This window comes from Thermobia domestica, chromosome 3, assembly GCF_964235325.1.
Source record: "Thermobia domestica chromosome 3, izTheDome1.hap1.1, whole genome shotgun sequence".
Lineage (NCBI taxonomy): Eukaryota > Metazoa > Arthropoda > Insecta > Zygentoma > Lepismatidae > Thermobia > Thermobia domestica.
Window position 1 is genome coordinate 126,755,076 of NC_137456.1, and position 19,799 is coordinate 126,774,874.

Sequence of the window (19,799 nt, forward strand, 5' to 3'; positions counted from 1 at the left end):
TATTTTAATGGATTGATTTTAAAAATATCTTATAAAAAGAAACTGAAATGATGTTTTTTACTCTTTGTTTTGCATACAAATTTTAATTGAATGAACGTTACCAAGTATATAAGGGTACTGTATTATTAAATAAACAAATATTTAAACCAAAAATCATTAACTATAGTAGACTCCACTGAATATGTATGATAGTTAAAAAAGGAAATCCTATGTACATTTTTCACTAATGAAACTTATCACATAAACGAACATAAATGGGCAATATTAAAATGAATGTCATAGAAAGTAGAACATGAATTCAATTGGGTAAGAATAAAACTCAATGAAAAGCTTTTGTAAGCGTTATTATAAGCGAAAAAGACATTGAGATTTGTTTGTGACGATTTTAAGATTAAAATACGGGTGCCAAGTATTTCCTGGATAGTTTTATGAGGGTTGAAAAAATGCTTTAGCTACAATTTGAAACACCGAGAAGCGAATAGGGGAGAAACAGGTTACCTAACAGTGTAAAGGAATATGGAAGGTAAGAGAGAACGTAAACAAGAGAGCGAGAGAGGGAAGAAAAAAGAAAAAAAGTTTGCTTGACTGTAGGCTACAGTATGAGCAGGGTAGAAGGGGGCGGGGGAGGGTATATTATTGTTGCTAGTTTGAAGGAAGGAGCGAGACCGAAAGAGAGGCGGGGAAAGAGAATGTATTTTTCTATTGGTGTGTGTGTGTGTCTGTGTGTGTGTGTGTGTGTGAATGGTCGAAGCACGCATAAATGCGTTGGTGTGTGTGAGAGAGGTCAGGAAAAAAGCGTGAATTGCGCTGGAAACTACGTACGCTTCAGGCGGTTTTTATTGCTAGATGAATGGATGGAATTTGACATTCCAAAGGAAGGAAAACAAGTTGTTTTTTGAAGAGCAAAACTGCACAAGTTCTCGTAACCCAAGAGAAAACGAATAGTAAATGATTGAGTTAAATTAACGAAAAGGAATAATTTTTTTGTTGAGAACAGTGGCGCATGCAGAATATGATTATGCGGGCGGCTTATTGAGAATAAATTGAGATTGTAAGTGAATATGTAAATGCTTTTGAGTTATTATTTTTTTAGCTATTTAGCGTTACTTTAAAGATATATGTGCCGTTTGAAAGGGGGAAAAATTAGGTTTTGAGTATGATATATGCCTATGAAAAGCTACATTATACTGTACTGGAAAGCACATGCAAATTATACAAATTTTAAAACGTTGATACTTACCTAAAACAAAATGTCTTCTTTGATGTTTGAACCTCATATGGAAACTGTATACGAACAACTAAAATATGGCGGGAAAAAAACACGGCAAGCGACAAAATATTTTTGTCGGTAAACGTATGAGCCATTGCCGTTTCTAGAAATAACACTAGGGCGATAAGTTTTGATGTTAAGCGGAGAAAAGCCTGTATATTACTGACATTTGTTGTTATATAGACGGTGCTGATGGAAAAAGACTAAGATTTTTTCCGTATATTAACTTTAAATGATCATAAATCGTAAACTATTGATCGTAGGACAAAATGGACAACAGAAATCGATTTATCAGGTGAAAATCTATAGAGAAAGACACCCTACATGATAAACTTGAAAAATCTTTATTTTTTCCAATTATTACAAGGGCTGTTCAAAAAGTAATTTTTTTGACTTTTTACGGCAAACTATTGGTCGTACAAAGTAAAGAAAGGTATTTTCTTGAAGCTTATGACCTAAGGAACACTACGATATAGGTTACAGTATTGTAAAATAAAAATGTGATGAATTTGCATAAAGAACATGGCGTCGATTTTTTCAAACTTTGGAAATATGTTTATTAGAATATATATTTTATATGAATAGGTAAAATGAATGATATTACTAAAATAAACACCATTTTCGCGCCTTTTTACCGCTACCGGTGCGCGCCGCGTGGTATTTGCGCCCGGAAAAAGGTTTTCGCGACGCGGGACGCGTAAAATATTGCCGCCCGGAAATATTGCGCGGAGTATTGCCGGTTATAAAAACAAACAACACTCGGTAACTTGCTATGGTACATGTACACACACGCACAGTCTTATACACACTAATGTTAATGTTGTGTACAGATGGCGTTGTTTAAAAAAACAAACATGGCGGTTGGATTTTAATGTGTTTTCTTTGCATTAACGATATGTAGTATATGTAATAAAATTTATATTTGTATATGACATAATATTAATTGGAATGTATGTTTGAAATATTAACAATTAATCTAGTAAACGTTATTTTTAAAATATTATATTATCTTATTATAAAACACCAACAATTGGAAATTTGAACAAGTTAACACGATGATTTCCGAAGATTGCCGAACTTAACCGAACTTTCCCGAAGTTTTACCAACTTAAGCGAATATAAAGATAAACGGTTAATAACAATTCCTGTACATGTTGGTAAATGTAACTTCCAAAAGACTTATAACTTTAAAGATATACTTGAAAGTTTATTATTAGATGTAACTTTGTAACGAAATTAATTAAATTATCAACAGTAAGAATAACACTACTAGTTGTATAGGCTGCAACATAGTTTGTTGCGTGAAATTTAATCTCGTATCCAAAGGCATTTCGTTTGTAATCTAGTACCCAAACGCATTTAGTTTGTAATCTCGTACTCAAAAGCAATTATTTTGTACTCTCGTACGCAGGTGTTTGAAAATATTTTAAATTTAGTAACAGTAATATTACACAATATAATGTAATTTGTAATTGTAGTATAAAACTGTGTAACACTTGAAACAATTTTAGGTGCTTATCTGTTCTTTACTATAACACTCATAGAGTATGATCGTATTTAAATTGGTGTGCAAACTCTTTTATTTATTTAACCTATCGTAATAAAGTACTCGAACACTTCGTGTGAGCATACCAAACATGATCCGAAAATATTAAAAATGGTTGTGAACTTACAAATCATTACAATAGAAACTCGAAGCAACATAGTTACAATTATTTAATTCGTTCGCTTCATTAGAAGCTCAACTTATTTTTTGTTAACATTATTGAATGTAAACTTGGAAATAAACTGTTTCTTATACAAACTCATAATTTTTAATGGGTCGCTTGCGGTGCAAACTCATTATTTATTTAACCTCTCGTAATAATGTTATTATTTTGAATAATACTCATGCAGAAACATTATTGCGATTTTTTCCTTCACTTTATTAAAAACTCAGTTTATTTTTATTAGAAAACACATATAAACTATATTTCATCAAATAATATAATGTTTTTTAAACACAATTTAAAGTATAATCATATTCAAAACTTTGTGACTACTTCTTAAAAATTAACTTCTCTGTTTTTTCAATACAATAAAGGAAATGTTCACAATTAATGTTATATTATTACATTTTTTTCTATAAAAAAGCTGTAAGAACACACTTTTTATTATTATTAATTTTGTACATGTTTGCATTTTATATATTCTAACTTTAAAGTATTTATATTCTTTTTAATATACTAAAATTGTATATGTATGTATGTGTTAACAAATAAATCTCTTCTTAGGCAATGTCCCAACCAGTTTCTATTCCTCTTCCTAATAATATCTAAAAGTGTTCTTTTCTCACCCACCATTTCTAACACTCTCTCATTCGTTTTCCTCTCGACCCAACTAATTCTTTCCATTCGTCTCCACACCCACATTTCGAAGGCTTCCAGTCGATTTTCATCACCTTTACGTAATGTCCACGTTTCCGCCCCATAAAGTACAACACTCCACACGAAGCATTTTATGAGTCTTTTTCTCAACTCTTTATTCAAGATCCCACAAAGCAAACTTTTCTTCCCCCTAAAGGCTTCTTTCGCCATTCCTATCCTTGCTTTTATTTCACGTTCGCACTTCATGTTATTACTAAGAATACTACCCAGATTAGTAGATATAGTAGAAACTTATTCGGACTGTTACCTATGTTACAGTGGTGTGAAGCGTCATGAAGTTTGTTGCCCGTAACCAATGACGCGGAAGAACCAGAGGCAGTCAGACGATATTCTCTTCTTTCTATTTTCTCACTAAATGTAATTTTCTTTCTTGCTTGTTGTTTACGTCTGTATCTGTCAATGTGTTGCACTGAAAGATAACTACAAGCTTAACAATATGAACACGTGGAATGACACGTATTTTTTCTTACGAGAGATCGTCAAAATTTAATCGAGCAAGCGTGTAAAACTTGTCATTTAGAATATAAAATATACCGCTGGACCAAAACATTAGTTTGTTAAATCTACTTTGTATAGTCTATGTTCAAAAAACACTTTATTATTTTTCAGCTTAGGAAAGCGTATAAACTTGAAATTATATTTGAAATATTCAAAAGTTGCTACATTGGTTAAGAATCAAACAAATAAATGTTCGAGCTCGGGTAGTAAATATCATTAATTAACTAACATTCTGCAGTAATGCTGCTGATATATTTCGGGTGCATTCGAATCGCCGGGTCTGCATAAGTCTCCGTATCAGATCAGGTCTGAAAAGCAAGACCCAGACCCAGATGACCTGGACAAAAGTCGTGACCTGGTAACCCAAGGCCTGCTCCATCATTGTGCAAACTCGTAATTTTTAATGATACGCTTCTGTTTTTTTTATTCTTTTCCTTCATTACAGTGTTGGTGTAAAAATATGTACAAACAATATTTGCGTGTATTAAAGAAAAGCTCATTATTAAATATGTGTAATTTAAGTTTTCCTATTACTAATTTGTATATACATACGTAGTTCTTAAATTTCTTTCCATTATTTCTATTACTTAATTATATATGTATACATGTTAGTTTTTTTCTTTCATCGATAATTAAAAGCTCGTTATTAATTTTGTAAGTGTTTCTATTATAACTTTTTAAAGTAGCTATTTTGCTTGCTCGATTCATTAAAACCTTGTTGTTAATTGTGTAAGTGTTTCACTTGATGTTTTCTATTTTACACTTTTCATTATTTTTGTTGTTGTTAATTGTGTAAGTGTTTCACTTCATGTTTTCTATTTTACACCTTTCATTATTTTTGTTTTTCATTATACAATATTATCTGTACACGTTTTATCTTTTATGTTTTCATTATACTTTTCTTAGTATTTTTATTACTATGTAGTATGCGATTTCAACTTTTTAACTTATTGCATTTGTAATACATGTTTACTAAAAATCTTTTTTTCAGTACCGTTATACCTTTAGGGAAATATCAAAATAAACTGTTAACGAAAATATCAATAGTATAAACCAAAAACGATCATAATACAGTTTTCCGTAAACTTTTTTGTAAACATTGTTTCTTATTTTTTTCATTAATAATTATTCTCTTGCGTAAATCAAAAGTCATTGTAAAAAAACATGTACTAACAATATTTGCGAATACTAAAGAACAAACTCAATGTTAAAATTTCTTCTTATCATATTAAAGTATTAATATAAATTAAACATTAGTTCTTTTCTACTTTCCTTTCAAAAGTTTTTTTTCTATGTATGTATGTATTTCAAACATGATTATTTTATTCTTTTTTATTTTTTCTTTACAAATGTTAATTCATTTTTTATAATTTACCTAATGTATTAAAATTGTATTAAAATAATTATGTAATTCGATTTTATGCACAATTATAAAATAAAAAACATGTATGTAAAACAATACAAAATAAATTCCAATGTTTGCAAAATTACAACTAAATACGTTTGCACATAACATTACAAATTATTTGTGTGTAAAAAAATTACAAACTATATATTTAAAAACAAATAAAAATAACAAAAATACTTTTATAGAAATAATATTTTTATTTTTCACATAATTTAAAACTGGTTACATATAAATAAAATTGTTGCAAATTATATAATATAAATAAATATAGTGTTATATTCTATTTTAATTTTAAATTCATGTACATGTAAACAATTTCATCATACTAAAATTTTCTGTTTCAAATTATAATAAGTATTTTACAATACAAAATTTATTGTATTTACATTGTATAACTTTTACTTCGTTTACTTATTTCACTAACACATAAAACAAATTAAAAATTATAAAAATTATAAATAAAATCTTTTTCTAAGAAAAGCTCTGTAATTAAATCGACATAATTTTTGTTTAATAAAATATTATATAACATAAATAAAGTTCCAATCATCTATTTCAATATTGTGATATGATGAAAAGATTACATACAGTTCATCACAAGTATCCCCTCGTACCATAACACGCCATGCATTAAAGCACGTCATTTCATAGTCCCCAGTAATACAATCATGGTGCTCTATAATACGTGAGTTTTCAAAACAACCTTCACATACAAGTTAATATTCTGGTTTCCATCTTGAAATACAATCCAACACGCACTGTTCATTCAGAAAAAAAGAACTACAATTATACACACACGGTGTGTTTCCTGTAGGCATTTTTGTCTTTTTTTAAAAACAGTTCCACTAACTGAGAAATATAAGTATCACAAAATGTAAGTGATTCATATGATAAATTAAATCTATTTAAAAACGTTTTTTTGTTTGTAATTATCGTCTAAACAATGTTTCTTCAAGTACAATTCAAACACTGTCACGAGTTGTCTTCTTAATTACAAATTCCCACACAGCACGTTTCAATCGATTATTATATGCTAATAAACATAAATGAAGGCGCTCATCTGGTATTCTTAATGAACAAGCACAACAAAGTAGTGGTTCATTCAGTTTATAATTTTCAAAAAGTTCTTTTATGCACAAGTTACTTACTTTAAACCGCTTGCACTTACAGTTTACAATATCTAATTCACGAATTTCAATATGTGTATTAGGATACACTTTTTCAAATTGTATTTCATCATCATTTCGATAAAATCTTCTAAACGAATTACAATGTTTTTCATTAGGATATAATAATTTCACTTCACAAATATTATTATCTTGTACAAAAATAACTTTCTTCCTATTAACAAGTTTAAGTTCTTTCTCTCGTGGCGAAATATACTCGGAATGGTATACACGTCTACTACACATCTTCACAAATACTATACTATTTAAGTATTGTTCCTGTGTATACATAAATAAATTTGCGCATGCGTATAAACTTTTAACAAATGCACATGCGTGTTACAAGTTGATATTTACTTCCCATTGGTAAATATAGCTTCCATTGGTTACCAAAGCTTCCAATTGCAACATGTGGTTTGCTTTTCATAAATAAATTTGCGCATGCGTATAAACTTTTAACAAATGCGCATGCGTGTTACAATTTGGTATTTACTTCCCATTGGTAAATATAGGTTCCATTAAGTACCACAGCCTCCAACTGCAGCATGTGTTTTGCTTTTCATTATGCAGGTATGTATGTATATTTTTTAAAAAGTATACTAACATCAAAACAAAGTAAAATTGTATTCTATATCCAAAACACAATAAATATTAATATATGTTTTCTATGTTCACACATTTTTTTATTTTCAAATCATTTTTATTAGTTCACACGAAAGGTTCGTGTAATTTATTGCGCAAAGTTAAATAAATAAATAAATAGTTTTCGTAAAACGGTTCTCTTAATAATACGTAAGTTTAAAAATAAAAAACTTTACTTAGTAAAACAAATTCTCCAAACATTTTCTACATAATGTGTTAGTTCAAATGACAGAAAAATTATTCGTAAAGTCATACTTTTTAACTAAAAGTTTTTCCAAAAGAAACAACAAAATACGAAGATAAAGTTTTCTTTGCAATTTTTAACACGCCAATACAAAGTGTTCAACATTTCTTTTTTAATAGTTCATACATAAATTATTTAAGCATTAAAGTTTTATTTTACTCTAAAGCAAAATATATATATATTTATATGCATGTATATTTTAAATTGTAATACTTTATTAGATATTTTATTATTATTTGTATTTATCTTTAAATATTTTCTTAAAATGTAAAATAATATTACGAAAAATTAAAAAAATGCAAACATGTGAAACAATACTAATAACGATATAATATAAGAACATGCCAAACAAAATAAATGTCAAACAAATGTTACTTTCAATCATTTTCAAATTTTTTTCAAATTATTTATTTCATTAACAATTTTTTAAAAACGAAAAACGAAAAATTATTATAATGCAAAAGTTTATTTCTTTATATTTTCATCACATTACAATACAATAAAATTACAACAAAAAACTTAATGCTATTATCATTCATTACACATAAGAATAATAATTATTATTATTTCTTGTTTGCATACAATACATTCAATGTTATAAAAAATTTTAGTTAATGCAAAAATATTTTTAATCCAAAGTGTTTTTTCTGCACCTTTACAATAAAAGGTTGCATCTTGTTTACAAAGTTGATATATAAGGTTACGTATGTGTGATACAGTATAACCGCATTTATCATTCCAAGTTAATCCGTGTAAGTTTAATGTTAACCATTCAATTTGTTTTTGACAACCTAACGGAAGTACATTGTATTCTACTGGTGATTTTATTAAACAATGCAAATTTACTGTATCATCACACACAGTTAAACAAAATTCACGTATAATAAATTCATGATTTGAAATCTTAAAACCTTTTATGTCAATAATGTATACATTAACACATGGTGAAATTTTATGTTTACGTTCTAAGAAAAACGGAGCAACAAATTCAGTGTTCACGCGCTTTGCGTATAAAGTTTATACTAGAAATTTCACTATGGTGTTCTTCAAACACTTCAAATAAATCAATAACACTTATGTTGTTGCATAAATATTCTACAGCAAAAGTTCCAATATCATAATAAAATAAACATTCATGTTCAAGATGCAGCAAGCATTGTTCACAAAAAATATTATTAAAGCGTAAGTATGCAATTATACTTTTAGAACACAAACTTCACTAATATGCTCTTCACTACATGATACACAAAAATTATTTTCAAAATACATAATATGCATACATACATAGTCAAAAGTTTAAAGTATAAATTGTTCTTTCACTTTTTGTATGTCTTTACACTATTTACACAAACAGAAACACAAAGTTCACTTTACATCTGTAGATAAGTTCACACATGTTTTCTGTCTTTCATTCTAAAAATTTCAATCACGTCAGTTAAAAATGTCTTATCCCTTTCTTCAATCAAATCATAATACAATTCGTAAAACATTTCCTGGGTACATATGCCAATTATATGCGATTTGGCATATGTATAAAACAATTCTTCAATTTCTATTTCTATTAAAGTTGAAATGGCTCGTTCCATCAGTTCTTCTTCAGTCATAAATAAACACTCATCGGCCATTTGATTGTTAACACTTTCAAAACATCCACTACAAATTAAAATTTTATTTGTTTCCCAGTTTTTTATAGCATTTAAAATGCACTTCCTGTCCACTTTAAAATTTCCACACGTACAATGTGATCTACAAAATCGTACTGTTCGTGATAATAATGATGGTGATCCTGGCACAAATTCTTTATCTCTTCAATATCAATATAATCATCCGAAGATGATAAATAAATAGTTTTTACACTGTCTGGAGAGTCTGCTCTGCCGTTTACCGATAAATCGCTATTCTCGGTCTTCGGGTTATTCTCCACAAACGGCGGAGGAAACAACGTCTCTTCATCCGCGTACACAAAATCTTCTTTCTGTATAGCAGCCATAGCTAAAATACATACAACATTTTCCAAAACTCCCGTATTTAAGCAGTTCAAACAAACAAGGTGGCGTCCACCAATACCATCAAGTTCATACAAGTCACCTATTCCTTTTCAAACAATATTTAAACATGTCAATAACACAATACAAAAACATAAAAACTTTTCTTTGCACTAACAAAAAAATCCCAAAATTCTTTTCATATATACGTTCAAGGTAAATACTATTGTCTTCTTTTAAAAATTCTATATCATCCTCTTTTACTTCATTTTCAAGTTTATTACCATCCGCGTACACATTTCTTTTACCGTTCGCGCCCGGGCATTCGCGCCCCGCGCCTTCCCGCGCCGCGTCCGCGTTTGCGCCATCGCCGGGTTAAAAATCTTTTTATTTTTCTTTTTAACAATCCGCTATTGTTCAGCACCTAAATTATTCTTCTTTAAAGCATACACCTGCAAAGTTTTTCTTTTATTATTCTTTTCATACAACTACAATGTATTGTATAATTCTATTATTTCTTTATAACAAGCTACCCTTGTTCAATGATTTTCCCAAGGTTTCTCTTTTATTATTTTAAAACATGCAACTACAAAGTATTCTATAGTTCTATTATTCTTTATAACAAGCTGCTATTGTTCAACAAGTTTCAAATGCTTTTTTTAAATCATTTATCTTTACAACTTTGACATCTTTTATTATTCTCTTTTCTATCACTACTATACATACAATAGTACACCAGCCATTACCTGTCATCATATGTCATTTAAACAATACTATATTTCTATACAACTATACTCTCTACCCTTTGTCTGGGGGCGACCCACCTGGTGCTTGTCTGTTACTAATACAAATGGTTTCTATTATCTTTTCTCTCCCCGTTTTGGTCCGATATCGGAATATCCCTACTGATGTTTTGTATTGCTGCTATTTACATTGACAATATAAATATAAAAATATAAGTATATATGATACTATTGCATATAGTACAGAATTATGTATATATAAGACAATTCAGCTGATATGGTTATGCCGAAAAAGGAGTTGTGATGTAGAACATTAACATGCCTATACATCCTTTTGCATTGTTTACTTAATATATGGCCAAACATGTCTTGAGGATGTGAACTGTGGCACCTTTTATGTACTGCGACTCTTAGCATGTTAGAGATGAAATACTGAAAAATTGGATAAAATCTTGATGTGAAATAATTTGATATACCGAATTAAGTTTATTTTATGTTCGTTTATGTTACAATGTGAAACGGCTTTCTTTCAACTGAGTCAATCAATTTTCCATTTGCCCGCAGGTATCTTAAAAAGAATCACATTCATCTTTACCAAAGTAGATGCGAGTAACACTGCTGATAAAGAACTGTATCGTCGTCATTTTCCCGAAAAGAACAAGAAGAATAACATCTAAAATTTATGATGAAACTTGGAGAAATTGTTATTCTTCTTACAGTCTCTGTTAGAACTACCAAATAGATTATTACGAATGCAGGACAAAATTCAAGAGGGCAAACCGCGAGGAAAATTCAGACAAAACGGATTAAAATCAAGCGACAGACTCAGAGGCGCAGATTAATAAAAGAATGATTATTTTCTCCTTGAACTGTTGTGCATCTAAAATGTTATCTGAAATTCTTCACTTTACGGAAATAACATTTAAAAAAGTATGCTGAAAAACCAATAAAAGACGTAAGACTGTTATAGTAAGTATATATTTCACATTTTGATCTTTGCAAAAAAAAATCTTAATCAGTATTTCAGAATCAAAATAAATATTTATACATTACTCGAAATAAAAGACTGCTATATGCTAGCATACAAGAACGACTTTTTTAAAATCAAATAGCATCACAGTTACTTTTCGTAATAAAAATGAATGGTCTTACTGTAATATGCTAAACGTATTTCAAATGTATTAAAAGTATAATAAACAGAAATATCCAGAACTTTTCAAATGGGTGTGTGAGAAAGTAATTAAAGCTAATCTGCCCTTTTATTATAACATTTTTATGTTTTATTGAGTTTTCAGCATTTTAAAAGAAAGGAAAAGTTATTTCAGTTGAGAAAATACAGATAACATTTTAGAATATATGACAATTGAAAGGAAAAAATAATCATATAGGGCGTGTACTGGTACATCCAATATATACTCCTGTGATTTTGTCCTCGTCATAATTTTCTTGCATTTTGACCGCTTGCATTTAGTTTCCACCCTCGTTACTACAGCCATTTTATACATGAGTTCCGATCTGCCTACAAACACGCTAGGAGTCAAACTTTTCGGTGCTGTATTTCCCTAAAAATTTCCTGTCTCTGAAGATTAGGCAGAACGGGAATTCCCGTTCTGCCTAAAGATAAGATTATTTAAAATATTTTCTACAAAGTCCTATAGGGCTTTAGACAGAACGAGAATGTATCTTTTTACTATTGCACCCCCCTAGTTGGGGGGTGTAAGGAATTTATTTCCGGAGGGTCCGAAAATTTTAAGGGGGTGCTGGGGGTGTTAGGGGGTGTAGATAAATCACTGGTAGTACTATAATTGATAATTATATTGTTTATGTAGAATACTTGAAAAGAGTACTTGGAACTACACACAGGGTTTAGCTCGAATTGGTCGTTTTGGCTCGACTCGACTCGAAACTTGGCCCAAATTCGAGTCGAGCTGAAAAATGTTTGTTTCGAGTCGAGTCGAATTTCAAAGAAAACTCGCTCGAACTCGCTCGTTCCCATCCCTACTCGATTTTTTTTCGCAAAAATTCGGCCCCACTACCCTCTTAGGATATGTATTATAATGAAAGCTATACGATAACATGCCAGTTTGGATTAAGACCTAACTATATACCAAAAGTCATTTCATTTGTCTTTTCAATTCGGCCGTGATGATCAGGAACACACAGTTACATTCATTTTTTTTATATAATAATTTATATATTATAGTAATTCAAAAATGTATTTTTTCCAGTAGTTAGCTCCTCTAAAAACTCACAGGCTGTGTGTCTCGAAAGTCAAGTAGTAGTATAAGCAGTGGCGGCGATAAGGACCCCGCGGTGCGGGAGTACGCTCAGCAAGGCACCTTTTATACGTCATTTATAATTTTAATGCATTTTGAAAGCGTTTCTACAGAGCCTATAACTAATTCTAACAGTTTCAATAAATTAAATAATGAAGTAATTATTAAAATTAAATAATGATGTATGACTGTGAACATGAATGTCAGGTTGCTCTTTGCGATTTTCCAAAGATTTTATTTTCCAGTGTAACATTTGTATATTATTATGTTAGTCTATTATGCCATATTTTCTTTATCGTATATCTTAATCTACAATTACCGTGTATTACAATAAATTATCGTGTTTGCCGGAAGTATCTATCAAGAAAACAATTCGAGACATTGCAACTTGTTAATTAAAGAAGACAGTTGCTTACTGACTAGGAAAGGACATGAACATGTCATCTGGACATCTAAATCAAACCTAGTCCATTCGATAAACATAACAAACGTATGTTCATGTACAAAAAATTAGGTCCCATGGACAACGGAGTAAGTCCCTGGGGCCCTGTTAGTATAAAGAAAATCGTAGACTCGCAGTGAAGTAGCTATTGCATCAACACTGTTCATTGGAAAGTCATGGTTTATAGTTCATTCCCTTCAGCATGAAACAAGCTTTCCCAAGGTGCTATGTATTGGGGCGCATAACGTACTTGAACAGGGAAAATTGGGATAATATCGGGATAGTTTCCTTCAGAAATATCTCCCATTAGGTTTGGATCCCTCTGGAGTGGCTCCAGATAAAAGCACACAATCCAAATGTATCTCAAAAAATGGTATAGAGTTAAAAAAAAATGTATGTACCAAGTTTTGTATTGCTAGACAGAATAGGTATGAGGGGAAAGCGTGTATTGGTATACAAAGATATGCTGTACTTGCCATAAATATAAACTATTACAGTACTAATTACATGTAGATGTATTGTAGTCCTAAAAATGTTAATCTAACTTACAAAAACTAAAAACTGAAACCACTGGCGTAACAGACCTTAAGTCCTGAGCAGGCCTCAACGCAAAGTTTTTGTTTACATTTTGACCCGCCGCCATTTTGCACAGGGTTATCATAGGGAGTCCAGACTTGTTCCATTTTCTTTCATTTTACAACAGCTTTCAAACGATGTGCTACTTAACTCCCTTGCCAGTTGAAACTTTTGAGTTTGACCCCATCTGGAACCCTGCGGGGGACCCTGGGGCAAACTCTTTTACTAAAAAAAAGCGTGCCCTTGAAAATGATTGGATACATGTTTGCCGAGTTTTTCATTTACCCAACCGTTTCCAGACAAATGACTTGGTTCAAACTATTCTGCCAGGTAAGTATGTAGCTTTTACATTACAAAATATGTTGAAACTCACGATATCCTGCCCGGTGGCACGTATAACTTTGGGATTCGTCTAGTTATAACATATCAAATGCAAATACAATTGTCTTGTTCGGATCTCAGCGGAGCCATTTCGTAACCCCTCCCTTGTAAGCAAATAAATTCTTAATCCCTTATAAGCGCAAAGCCATTCACTCATAAATGTACGTTTTGCGCGATCTTCTTTATTATCTTTACCAGAGATTATTTCTCCTGTACAGCTACCATCTATATAGTGTCTGCGAACAAAAAACTTCAGATCCAAATTGAAAGTTACTATGTTTGTGACTCTTAATCTCCTGAACCACCCGACCGATCACGATCAAATTTTTGACGTAGATGCATTTCTGGCCTGGGAGTGTTTTTAGCTATTCACTTTGACGGTAGAACTTAGGGGAGAGGGAGAAGGGAAATTATAAAAAAGTAAATAAAACTTAGTAACCCTTGAACCAAACGACAATCTCAATTAAATTTTTACCGTAGATGACGTTCGTGCCTGGGATGGATTTTAGAATTTCATTTTGACGGAACAACCTAGGGGATGGGGAGGAGAGGGAGATATACAAAAATCAATAAATATAAAAATAAAAGTGACCATGTTCGTGAGTTAATAACTCTAGAACCACCCAATCGATCTTAATCAAATTTTCAACATAGAGGAAGTTCGAACCTGGGAAGTTTTTTATTATTTCATTTTGATGGTAGAACTTAAAGGAGGGAAGAGGGAGAATAAATATATTAAAATGAATAAAGCTTAATAACTCTTGGACCACCCGACCGATCTCTATCAAACTTTCAACTTAGATAAGGTTTGGACCTGGGATGTTTTCGTCATTTTACTTTGACGGCACAATGTAGGGGAGGGGAAGGTGACACATGTAGAAAAATAAATAAATAAATAAATAAAAGTGAATGTCTTTGTGACTTCATCACGCTTAAACTACCGAACCGATCTTCATAAAATCATCAACATAGATGAGGTTCGGACCTGGGGTGGTTTTTATCTTATTCCTTTGACGGTAGAACTTAGAATAGGAGGAGGGGAGGGGAGAGAGATATAAAAATAAATAAAACTTAATAACTCTTGAACCATCTGACCGATCTCGATCAAATTTTCAACATAGATGACGTTCGAGCCTGGAAAGGTTTTTTTTTTTTTGTTTTTGTTTTTTTTAATATTTTCACTTTGACGGTAGAACTTAGGGGAAGGGGAAATTAATATATAAAAATAAATAGAAGTTAACTCTTGAACCACGCATCCGATCTCGATCAAATTTTCAACATACATGACATTCGGGCCTGGGATAATTTTTATCATTTAACTTTGACGATGCAACGTAGGAGAGGGGGAGGAGGAGATGATCAAATTTTCAACCACTTGATCAATCTCGATCAAATTCTCAACAACCTAGATGAAGTTCGAATCTGAGATGCTTTTTGTCATATCATTTTGACGTATATCTTAAGGGATGGGGAGAGACATTTGAAAATGATCGAAAATGAAAGATATTAGTGTCGAATCTATAGTTCTTGCAATCGCTGAGATGAACAGTGACACTTCTGTTTTTGGGGTCGCTGAGATGAACAATGATACTTCCGATGCTGTGCCCCGTAAAATGAGGAGGTGAGAGGGATATATAAAAATCACCGATTTTATTTTGTATCATATTCAATCATTCAGACAACAATAATGTCCTGCACTTGCGCAGGACGTGCGGGTTTGCTAGTTATTACACTAGACTTCTCAGGTATTTGCAGAATGGTTTACTTTACCCCCTTACAGCTGTGTTTATGATGCCTTCATTCTTACTGATTATCATTGCCTTAGTTTTTCTACTTTCATATTAATTCCATATTCTTTTCCAACTGTTACAATACGATTCATTATATATTGTATTGAATTTTTCTTCTAACTCTGCCAACACTGCTTGATCATTAGTATAATTATTTGCATTTACTTTTTTCCCCTTCCATCAGTATTTCCTTTTTGTTTTCTAAGTTTTTTTCTGTTAGTTCCTCACAGGGGCGCTCCCATGGGATTGGTCCTCTGGGTCTGGACCCTCCCTAAAACTTTCTAACTCAATATATATTTGTACTCTTTCTCAATAAAACTATACATGTTTAAAAGGAAAATGATTGATATAGCATAAAAATTTGAGCTTACACTTTATCTGTACTTTTCTATTATGAAAACAATCTAGTTCTATCATTTTTTTCTGAAAATATAGGTGGAAATATTTTACAATTACTTATCATTTTTTCGGGTGTAGAATAATATCCGTTCCATAATACCTAGATGTAGTGGCTTGTACTATTGGACTGCTCAAGGCTTGGACAATCTGGGCGCACACCTGGTTTCTTAATGTAGTTGAACAATGTTGGAGATATCACTTTCACTGCCTTATCCCTCTATGTATGCTGTTTCAGACTAACCTACTTGAATTAGCACTCTATTTTATGCATGCAGATACGTATTAAAACATAACGAATATTTCACGAGTATCGCAGTTTATTCTCAAGGAATGTATTAGAAATAGGCTTCGTAACACTTACCCAGGATTGCTATACGTGGACGTTTTTTCTTCTCGTGTTGTTCTAGAATTAAAGGGTGCTTTATTTTTCTTTACTTTGTAAGGAAACCGTTCTATCTCGTAGAATTCCGTGGGGAGCTTTTTTTCTTCCTCAGGTACTTCAGCTTTCTCCTTTTCCTTCTTCTTCTTTTTGGAAGATTTAGGTTTGGTAACCTTCACTCCAAGTCTAGGCGCACTTCCTCCCAGTGGGGGCTGCACACCCAGACGCTGAAAATGGTTCACAAGACTCAGTCAGTTTACTAGGATTTTTCATTACCAGTACCATATTACCTTATAAACATTGACTATCACCATATTCAATAACTACAAAACTAGCTACATTAACGTTTTTGTTGTTGTTGTTGTTGGTGGTGGTGGTGCTGGTTTCGAGTTAAGTGTCTCCTTTCAGTATCTACAATTTCGAGATTCGAACCCAGCTCTCCTACATTGAAGGCGCGTTTGTTAGTCATATAAAGAAAGCTCACATCATTAACATGACTGAGAGGTTAGCCAGCAGAAAAAGTATGCAAAAATGAAAAGTTAAAATATTTCAAAGTTAAGAGAAATCAAGCGGACACTGTGGCTCAGTGCAGAGATGGAGTGGGTCAAGTGGGTCAAGTTTTCTGAGTGGGTCAGTGGGTCGTGGGTCAACAGTATGTGACCCACTGTGACCCACCACCCACCGTGACCCACTGCGACCCAACACCCACCATGACCCACTGTGACCCACCACCCACCGTGACCTACTGCGACCCACCACCCACCATAACCCACTGCGACCCACCGACTCAGTATGATCTACCGACCCTCTCTGCTCACTGCATTGTAGACAGTATCTTCTGAAGACTGGTAAATTTGTCTCCGTTTTACTTTCAAGACCTTCCTTTCCCTTCCTTTTCCACTTGTTTCTGTCTACTTACCTGAGGTGAGTATATCTAACCAAGTGAGAAAAGAACTTCAGGCACTTTTGGATATTGATATTTTTAATAGTAATAATAGCAATAGGACTTACACTACAACTTGGCTTTCGAGACCTGTGAGTTTTTAGAGCTAACTAGTGGAAAAAATACATTTTTGAATCACAGTAATAGGCTATATAAATTATTATATAAAAAATTTACGTAACTATGTGTGCCTGATCATCACGGTCAAATTGCAAAGTCAATTGAAATTACTTTGGTATATAGTTAAGCCTTAATCCAAATTGGGATGTTATATTGCTTTTATTATAATGCATAATATCCTAAGGAGGTAGTGAGTATCCGAATTTATGCGAAAAAAAAATGAGTATCTCGCAAGCCGTTAAACTTACGGAGCTGAAATTCAGTGTATTAACCCTTTATTGAAAATAAACAGAATGTGTCCTAGCATTTTTTTAAATTCTCCTTTATGTGGGGGATGGGGCACTTTCTATATATGGAAAATTGGTAGTGAGTTGATTTGTAAAAATGATCGAAAACGATCGATGTTATTTAAGAAAAAAAATCAGAAACAAAAAATACAGTGCTTGACTTCATATATCCATTACTTTCTGCTATAATAATTGCTGAAGCTTATGTTTATTATATGGAGCGCTTACAGCACAGGGCAATCAACCCATAAAGTTGTGAGAAAAATAGGCATAAAATTTGTACTGTAAGCTTAATTACACGGAAATTTGAAGTTTGGATTGTACTCATAATTGTATGGAAAATTTTACATTTTTTCCTTTACTTTGGTCTACTTACTTTGATTTGGAACTTTGAAATGTCATCCTTTTCTCCACTGGAAAGTATTATTGATAATTCAAGAAGGAAATAATTATACTATGATAATTTAATTGAAATTCACCGTAATTTGGCACATGGCAAACAGCAGTGTGGTAATTGAAGTTGAAGAAGGAGGGAAATTCCCATTCACCTCTGAACACTTTCCAGGAACCTCGTTCTCTTTCGCTTTCTAGAAGGGGGAGGGAACTTGGTAATGGTATCAAACCTTCATGTGTAATTACAAAAATTAAATTTATAAATAAATAAGAAATCATCAGTTTATCAGGTTTCAATTGATAATTTATTCACAAGATTCCCTATCAAAGGCGTGGTAGACGAAGTTTCTGTTCTACATGGGTCGACATTGCCAACTGACATGGTCGATATGGAAAAGATGTATGGTGATAGAGAGATGATACTTCTTGCTGAGTATTTCAAACCTGACCAAGAAAAATCGTTATCAGACTTAAGTCTAACAAGTAGATTGTCGATGAGAAGTTGCAGAAATCGGGTAGAAGTATTATCAATTTCCACGACAGAATGCGAACGGGGATTTCCCCTTATGAATTTACAGATGACTGATATTAGAAATAGATTAAGTGCACAAACATTGTCTAACTTGTTGCTCATCAATGTTAATGGCTCACCGCTAGACATGCTCAAAGTAGACGAGCTAGTTATTTCTTGGCTGAAGGATAAACATAATTCCACTGCGGATGATTTACCGCCAAAAAGGTACCAACAGGAAATAAATCCGATTTCAGATTTGTTTTAAGGTGGAAAATTACAAGTTACGGAAAATGTATACTTATATTACTAATGGCTTATTTGTGTTATTCAACTTTGTACCTAATTTTTAGTAAGTCTCTTTGTTTTAGGTAAACTACTTTGAATAAATATTCATAATAATTGCAATTATGCATATTTATAACTTAAATTTAACGTGGTGTTTTAGTGATTACACAAATTACAATCATGAGCATACTTTATGGAAATGCTCTCACATAGGGTACCGGAGCACCTTTATACCCTATGAACAACTGATTTTTCAAGTCTTTTGTGAGGAAAATACTGTGAACTGAGAAACCATAACCTTTTTCATATTGTACAGGGGTATTTTCCTGCGAATAGAAGTTTCTTGTGGAATGCGTTCAGAAATTAACACTTGCAAGAATACTCTCTTAGTACAAGTATATTTTAGGCACACACTAATTTCCCCCACCTCGAACTGTTTTAATTTCCTCACTGACATACACTTTGTCATTTTATATCGTAAAGGTCAGATCCACCGTTATTGTAACAGAGTGGTGCTTGAGCGGTTGACTAGAAATTCAAACTCCAATTAGTGACAATTTCACAGTCGTGTTTTATTACAAGTGTAAACTCTTTAGTCAGTTCAGAAAAGGCCGTGGATCGTGTTCAGAGTT

At 32.0% G+C, this 19,799-nt stretch overlaps 1 protein-coding gene across 2 annotated transcripts in view; it reads right to left on the reverse strand.

The window, feature by feature from the left end:
* The window catches only part of LOC145680716 (uncharacterized), a 91,424-nt gene that overhangs the window by 25,978 nt on the left and 45,647 nt on the right, over nt 1–19,799 (reverse strand). For both annotated transcript variants that reach the window (XM_081751649.1, XM_081751648.1), the window contains exon 3: nt 16,608–16,852. In XM_081751649.1, the coding sequence (XP_081607775.1) occupies nt 16,608–16,852 (245 nt within the window). The remainder of the gene's footprint in view (nt 1–16,607; nt 16,853–19,799) is intronic.